Source organism: Betta splendens, chromosome 6 (genome assembly GCF_900634795.4).
Source record: "Betta splendens chromosome 6, fBetSpl5.4, whole genome shotgun sequence".
NCBI classification, from domain to species: domain Eukaryota; kingdom Metazoa; phylum Chordata; class Actinopteri; order Anabantiformes; family Osphronemidae; genus Betta; species Betta splendens.
In genome coordinates this window covers 8,567,830-8,575,591 of record NC_040886.2, presented here as the reverse complement: position 1 = coordinate 8,575,591, position 7,762 = coordinate 8,567,830, and the positions used below count along the sequence as shown (strand labels likewise).

Sequence of the window (7,762 nt, the reverse complement as noted above, 5' to 3'; positions counted from 1 at the left end):
CAAAGGTGTTGTTTTCCTCTGCCCCCACTTGGAACGGAGAAGCTGTTGGATGCTGCCTGTTGCCCAGTTACACTGTTTCCATCCTCTGTGCATTGAAACACGCTTTTCAACTCAAGGACAGTGGTTTACATTCAAGCCGGTGCTATGGAGCTGCGTCAACAGAACCTCATGCCGCAGCACTGATGCTACAGTATGTGTGAAGCCAGAGCAGCTGGTTAAAAGTATAAAAAAGCCAAATATTGCATTAAGTAAAAAAAGGAAGTTGTCTTAAACAGTAGATGTCAGAGACAAAAGCTGTGGGAAGCGTTTGTGCACTCATGTCATCGATATGTCGTCACCCTTTTGTTCTCCTGCGAATGTGAGAATACAGCTTAAAGCAAACATTTCACATTCAAACCGCACACTGACGTAACTAACATGTACTGTAGGTTAAGTGGCTGTGGTTACGGTGGAACGTCCTCAGCAGCGTAGTTAGTTAAGGTAAGAGTTGTCTTTGACCCAGACAGGTACAGTAGCAGGTGGAGTGTGTGTGTGTGTGTGTGTGTGTGTGTGTGTGTGTGTGTGTGTGTGTGTGTGTGTGTGTGGTGTTGCTGATGCTGTAATTGCACTGCTACATGTAGCGTTGCGCGTCTGCAGCCAAGGACTGAGCGGACGGCGCCTCAGGAAATGAAACGGTCTCTGTCCTCAGCGCACCTGATAAATCACCGACAGCAGTGAGTAAAGACTGCGAGTGTATGAGCGCATAAAAATCAATTACTTATTCATTCAAACTTGAATTTTCCACAGCACATGCACATCTACTGTATGATTAATTTCATCTCTTTTTTTTTTTCTTGCACTAATGAGACATACATTTCCTACGCAGCTTTGTTCTGTTTTTTCAAAATATATTAAAGACATAAGCAAAACAGCAGCATACTAAACAATGCGCTGGCATTAAGGGTCCATTAATTTACCCGAGCCTCAGGAGCAGAATAAATAAGAAAATGAGCAGTTTAATGGTGCATTAGTGAGAAGCCAGTGGAACAGGCCGCAGGCTGTGTTTTGAATAGGCACCTATTATGAAAAGCAACCTGTCACACACTTGAAAGAGCAGAGCGGTTGCATTCGACAGCTCTATGTAATGTTTCCTTGAGAAGAAGCTGGCGACTCCGGCGTGTTCACGATGCGCCGACACGGGTGCAGAAGTCGCACGAGTTCGCACGAGTTCTCGGAGAACACATTAAACTTTTAGGAGCAACGAGGTTCATACTGTAAATCATCAGCATTGTAAAATCACTATTAAACATCTCACCAGTTTCCTGTTGCTGCATCCTGTGTGTCGATCAGCCAAAGAAACAATTAGTAGGGTCAAAAATGTCAATCTGCAAAATCAAATCTATCATTTAGGTTTTTGTATCGTTATTCCTGCGGGAACAGGATGAAAACAAGAATCAGACAATACAGAAAAACAACAATAGTTTATTTGAACCATATTTTGTATGAACTACAAACTCTGGTCTCTATAATTGATCTCCATATCTTTTAAAGGTCATGAAAGAATGCTCACATGAAAATCAATCGTATTCTTTTACAGCGTGTTTCTCTTTTTCAGGTTGTTGGCACATGTAAAATCAAAATTTAAAAATCTGTTTTTGTTTTATTCTCAAAATTTATCGTTATATAAATCTACCACTAGAACAGCATTCCCTCTCAGAAAAAAAAATTAAAAAATGTAAAAAAAAAAAAAAAAAAGGAAAACAAATATTGACCAAAAAATATTTAGATATCTTACATACATGAGACAGCTTGACTAAAATGTGATAAAATTACCATTTAAATTTTCAGACGATTTACCTCCAACTAAGGCAGAAAAGGGAACATGGTCACACCTGCGCGTGTCGGCTGAGCAGAACTGTCCACATCCCACCACTAGGAACTCAGACGCCACAGAAGTGCAGGTGTGGCGGCGTGTTGGCGGCGTAGCGGTGGCCAAAGAGCCCCATGACTTTGTTCAGCACGCTCTCCTCCACGTTGGTCTCGCGTGTCGCACGTTCGACATGAACAAACAATAAATCATAGTGTTTACTCACATTTTCTGAATGAATCTCCAGAATAATTTTGCTTATTTAGACAATCCTAACTACAGCACATCTCCATAGAGAGACGCAGTCTATGAATTTTATTTGCACTTCAAAGCCTCAGATTATTTTAAGAAAAGTTGACTGAACATATGTAATGAAACAATGATGCTATTTTATGAATAGTATCACGCATTGCATTGGGTTTAATACCATTTAAAAGCACTACAGTACCTTTATTAAAGGCTGCCTGCTTGATAGATTATAAGTATAATTGATAACGCTGTTGTGTTATTTGTCAGGTGTGAGTAGCGCTTTGTTTTATCCTCAGGTTATTAGTTCAAATTGTTTCCTTCTCCATTTTTTAGATGTTGGACCTGGTGATATTTTTGTGAATATTTCCTCATACGTATTCATCTGTGAACAGCATTTGATGCCCCACACTTTATTTAGGTAATTATAGGTTGTATGTTAAGGGTGGTTTGAAGGATGTGAGATACTTGGAGCGTTGCTTAGATGGATGCAGGGCACGTAAAATGTTAAAAACTACGTAACTCAGCAGCAGATGACGTGCAGCAGGAGCAGGTTGTGAAGTTAATGATGGATGGATGAGCTGATCTTCTTCTTCCCCCACTGGAATCCTCTCTGACTGACTTCAAGCGTTTAGGTCAGTGTGTGTGGCGAAGACTTGGATGAACAGTGATGTTCACGAGCCACTTTTCTTCATATAATCCTCCTTTCATGTAAAAACATGGCTAAACCGAGCATGTAGGTTCTGAGAGCAAACCAAGAGCATTTGGCACATTTCCCTGCCTGACCTCTGTATCTCTGGTGTCTGGCATCAAATCGTGTCCAAGTGAGATGGAGAAAGACAGGTGCAACCCAAACATCTGCTTGACGGCTGATCCTACGCGTTGGCCCGCGAGCCCTGCTTCTCAGAGCCAAGTCGTGTGTCTGGCCAGGGTGAACCTGGGCGCCGCCCGCGTGGACGACGGGCAACGTGTCGGCGCAGCTGTAGAACGGGCTTCGCGCTCGTTCCTCAGGTTCACGTCTGCCTCCGACAGCGCTCCCTTCTGCTCTACTGCAGATGAGGCATCGCAGCAAAACCAAGGCGGCTGTGAAGAAGTCGCAGGAATAACGAGGAATAACGGTTCAAACCTGGGAGCCGACGTTGGGAAGAACTGGATTCAGTATTATTATTAGTAATTTATATAGCCATCAGTGCTAGTGCTACTATCAAAGCAAGTGATCAGCCAAGACAGTGGAAATAGAATAGTTGAACACCTAAATGAGTGATTTTCGTTAAAATAATCAGAAGACTCTGAGGAGCTGAGATCTTAAGATAAGTGGTAATTGGGGATATAATTAATAAGAATTAATTTGCATATACATTAGAAACACAAAGACAAACATAAATTTGTTTCCCTAGTTGAACAGAATTTAAATGTACTTTTCCAAACAGCACACGCGGGTCACGTTTGCCTCGTTTGGGATCCCTGGTCTACTGGAAAGACAGCAGCGCCGCGCTAGCGATAATAGCGTGTGACAGGTGGAATTAAACAGTGACTTGTGATCAAATTTCATCGCTGACAAGTTCTGTGTCTCACTGTAAAATAATGAACAATTGGTTTAATTCATCTCGGTTACAGATGGTCACAAAAGATTTCATCACTTAATCCACAGCTGGAGTAATTCACTAGTGTGCTCTACATTCCTGTGATACATGGGAGACATGAGAAATGAGGTCACCATCTCATCTGATCCCAAGTCAGCGGTTGACAAAAAGAAAACAAGAAGCTAATTTGTGATCAGTTTTTCTTCGACGGATGTCTTCAAACAGGGTTTGAAAGCATATTAGTAAACCAATTCCATGAAATGAGCGGAAGGAAAAAAAAAAAGACATGAATTAAGTGCTGAAAAAATAATTGCAGAATACAGTTTTTTGTTGATTTAACCACAATAGCGTTTTTTCTTAAATAAATAACTTCTGTTTTGTAAAGACACTTCTGAAACAGTAGACGTACCCTAATTCCCAAAGTCATTGAATAAACATCATCAGCCACTGATTCGCCAAACACGAGTCTGTGTCTCCGTGCTTGAGCTGCAGTCTTCACAAGCGCTCGTCGGGAGTTTCCTGTGAAGTCGCGTCCTCGCGGAGCTCCCTCGCTTTAGCAAACGTCTTATTTTGAAAAAAAAAAAAAAAAGTATTAGATTTGAGTCTCTTGTACATTGTCTTTCGAGCTGGCCCGGATTAACAAAGGTTCGTGCGCCGAGCTGTGTATGGAGTTGATGGTGGAGGCGTGGTTGTACGCAGTCTTATAGGTGTTGTAGTGGTTGAGGTGCTCGTGCTCCAGCGGCGGCAGCGTCAGGTGGCCCTCCATGCCGGCGCCGCCCGTCACGCAGTCCTCGTCCACGTTGATGATCTCGATGGTGCGCGTGGGCGCGTGGTGGTTCTGCTGGTGGTGCTGCTTGCGCATCTTGTAGAAGATGATGAGCATGACGGCCGCCATGAGCGTGATGGCCACGAAGCAGCCGATGATGATCTTGGTGGTCTTCATCACCTCGTCCAGGCCGTTCAGCGAGCCCTCGCCCAGCTCCGTGACGGGGATGGTGTACGTCTTCTCGGTGGCGCGGGTGGAGAGCGGCGTCCGGGCCGTGGTGGTGGTGGTGGTGGTGGAGGTGGGCGAGATGAACTCCCAGGTGCCCGCCGAGGAGGTGGGGCCCACCCTCTGGTGCACTGTGGTGGTGAACACTTCGTTATGCGGCGTCTCGATGGTCTCCACCGTCACCGTGGTGAAGTAGCTGAAGCTGCTGTTCTCCGTCGACGACACGTTGAGCGTGGCCGAGGCCGTGGTGTTACCCGCGGAGTTGCTAACCATGCACGTGTACGTGCCCGTGTCCTGCATTGTGACGTTGGTGAAGTTCAGGGTGCCGTCGTTCAGCACGGAGATCCGGACCTTGTAGGCGCCGTGCGTCATGATGGAGCCGTTGGGGGTGATCCAGCTCACCGAGGTCAACGAGCTGGCGCGGCATTTCAGCTCGGCGGCGCTGCCCTCCGTCACGTTCAGGTCCGCGGGCGGCTCCACAATAACGGGAGCGTAACAGTGGAAATGGTTCTGGTCCAGCTCGCCGATGTAGCGGCCCTTGTGCTGGGTTGGCGAGCTGCAGCGGGCGCAGCAGCTGGTGTTGGCGGGCACCATCTCCTTGAGCCACCAGCTCAGCCACAGGATGTCACAGTTACAGTTCCACGGGTTGTGGTGCAAGTGCACCCTCTCCAGGTGATGCAGGGGAGTGAAGAGGTCGTGGGGGAGGAGGGTGAGGTTGTTGTGGGCCAGGTTGAGCTCCACCAGCGACTGCAGGTCATCGAAGGAGTTCCTCTCGATGGTCTGGATCTGGGCGTGCATCATCCACAGCTTCTGCAGGTGGATGAGCCCTTTAAAGGAGCCGGGGCGGATGACGGACAGCTGGTTCCCTGACATCTCTAGTTCGTCCAGCTTCACCAGGGGAATGAGATTGGGAATTTCCTTCAGATTGCACATTCCCAGGTTTAAGTAGCGCAGATTGCTCAGCCCTTCAAAGGCCCCCTCAGATATGTAGGAGAGCCGCTTGAGCTCCCCGAGGTCCAGCCGTCGTAATGAGGGCACTCTGTTGAAAGCATAGGAGGGAATGCTCTCTATGGGGTTATTCCTCAGCCAAAGCTCCTTTAGTTTGGACAGGTACTCAAACGCCCCGTTCGGGATGGTGGTGAGGCGATTATCAAAGAGCTCCAAGGTATTGAGGCTGGCCAGTCCGTTGAAGGCGCCCAGCTCGATCTTGCGTATGTGGTTTTTGCTCAGCTGCAGGATCTCTAGGTGCCTCAGGTGCTTGAAGCTGTCCACCTTTATGACCTGGATGAGGTTCTCCTGCAGGTTCAGGTAGCGCGTGTTGGTCGAGATGCCATCGGGCACCTCCCGCAGGCCCCGGCGGGTGCAGATGACCTTGCTGAACTGGTTGCTGCAGGAGCAGACGGAGGGGCACGTCTGGGCGCGCACCAGCCCCGCCACCACCAGCAGCTGGAGAGCCAGGAGCAGCACGAACAAAGGGTCGGACAGGGCCCGGTTCCACCTAGGACCTCTCATCATCTGCTGCTGCTGAGAGGAGGTCATCTTGTTTAACATTCATAATTCAGTGACTGGGCTCCCACTCTCGGGCAACTGCAACGAGACGAGACAGACGAGAGAAGACATGCGTCACATGATTGAATGGAGGTTTCAGCGTTTCATGCTTTCATACAGTTCCGCTGCAGCGCCATGGACTGCGCGGATATACATGCATTCAGTCACCCGTTAGCGCCTCTGCTGCAGCGCTTCATATCCATTTGGGGTCCTGGGCGCGCCGTCCTTGCACTCTCAATCCCAGGCACATAAAACAAAATCACAATGAAGCCCCCGACTCCTCGGCTGTATCTACGACGGAGGAGGGAGGGAGGGAAGAAAAGCCTCTGTGACTGCTGTGTGGTGTGATTTATGTCTGAGACTGAGGGGACATAAATAATAAGGAAGCTCACCACCCACACCAGTCCTTCAATTGGGTCGAGATATCCGGAAACGTCTGATTACAACTCACTGTTCCTCCGAGGCATGTGTGCGACTGGAATCTCAAACAAGCCGAGCAATGCTGGGGAATTTGTTTGTGTAACTGCGTAATACACCAGAGGGAACAGTGAACGTGGAATACAAACAACGTACCCCTCGATTAAGTGACAAGTCGCTATAGCAACAATGCAGTTTTTTTTTTGTTTATAATTAAAATCGGTTGAGTTCGGGCTGTTTAGCAAGTCCACAAGACAGAGATGTAACGTTAATGACTTCTGACACCGACTTTAAAAGGAAAAAATAGGAAAAGCAACAATAAGGTCAGCGACTACGTGTCTGTTATTTTCTCATCATTTTCACACAAAGTTGTTTTTTCCTCTCAAAGTGAAAGACAGGGAAACACTCTAGGCAGGTCGGAAGTGAGTCACACAGCTAACACAGATAAAGAGAAACATTTATAGCGTCTCTAATCTACCTGACCTGAATGTTTTTGAATGTGGGAGGAAACTGGAGCGCGTTTGGAAAATCAATGAGCGCACGAGGCGAAAAAGGAAAAACAAACGTGAACTTCACACGAAAAAGCGCCGGCGTTCGAACCCGCGGCGGAGCGACGGGGGCGATCACAGACTGCTGAGCCGCGTGCGCCATCGAGCCACGAGTGGCTGCGGAGCATCCCGGAACGCCGGCGGAACAAGTTTGCATCGACACACGGGGCAATCACATGAACTTTAGAAGACGAGGGTCCTCCCGGGGAGTCACAGCTGTCATATTTAAATCAGCTCATCCAAACCAAACGGCATTTGTTGACACTGAGTTAATTGTCACTTGATGATAAGGGCTGCTATAAATAGACGTGATTAACAATGTGCTGCTCAAATTTTAATTACTGCGGAAACACCTAAGACTGAGAAAGCACAATATAACGTGCACGCACACCAGCACGAAGCGTCCCGCGACCTCCTTTTGAGAAATTTGCGTTGTCACAGTCTTAGCATGACGGACTGTTACTGTAACTACTGATTAATTGCTTGATTGCTGCCGTGCATTAATTCTTCAGTTCCGCAATTTGAATTCCATAAGAAGCCGATTGCATTCACTGCATTCTGTGAATCCAGCGCTCTGCCGTTT

The 7,762-nt window shown here is 47.3% G+C and overlaps 1 protein-coding gene across 4 annotated transcripts in view; it reads right to left on the bottom strand.

Moving 5' to 3' along the window:
• Positions 1 to 1,441: 1,441 nt before the first annotated feature.
• Positions 1,442 to 7,762, bottom strand: part of lrrc4ca (leucine rich repeat containing 4C, genome duplicate a) — a 94,517-nt gene continuing 88,196 nt past the window's right edge. For all 4 annotated transcript variants that reach the window (XM_055509920.1, XM_029153132.3, XM_029153131.3 and 1 more), the window contains one exon: positions 1,442 to 6,253. In XM_055509920.1, coding sequence (XP_055365895.1) covers positions 4,268 to 6,217 — 1,950 coding nt within the window. In that variant the 5' untranslated portion in view covers positions 6,218 to 6,253 and the 3' untranslated portion in view covers positions 1,442 to 4,267. The remainder of the gene's footprint in view (positions 6,254 to 7,762) is intronic.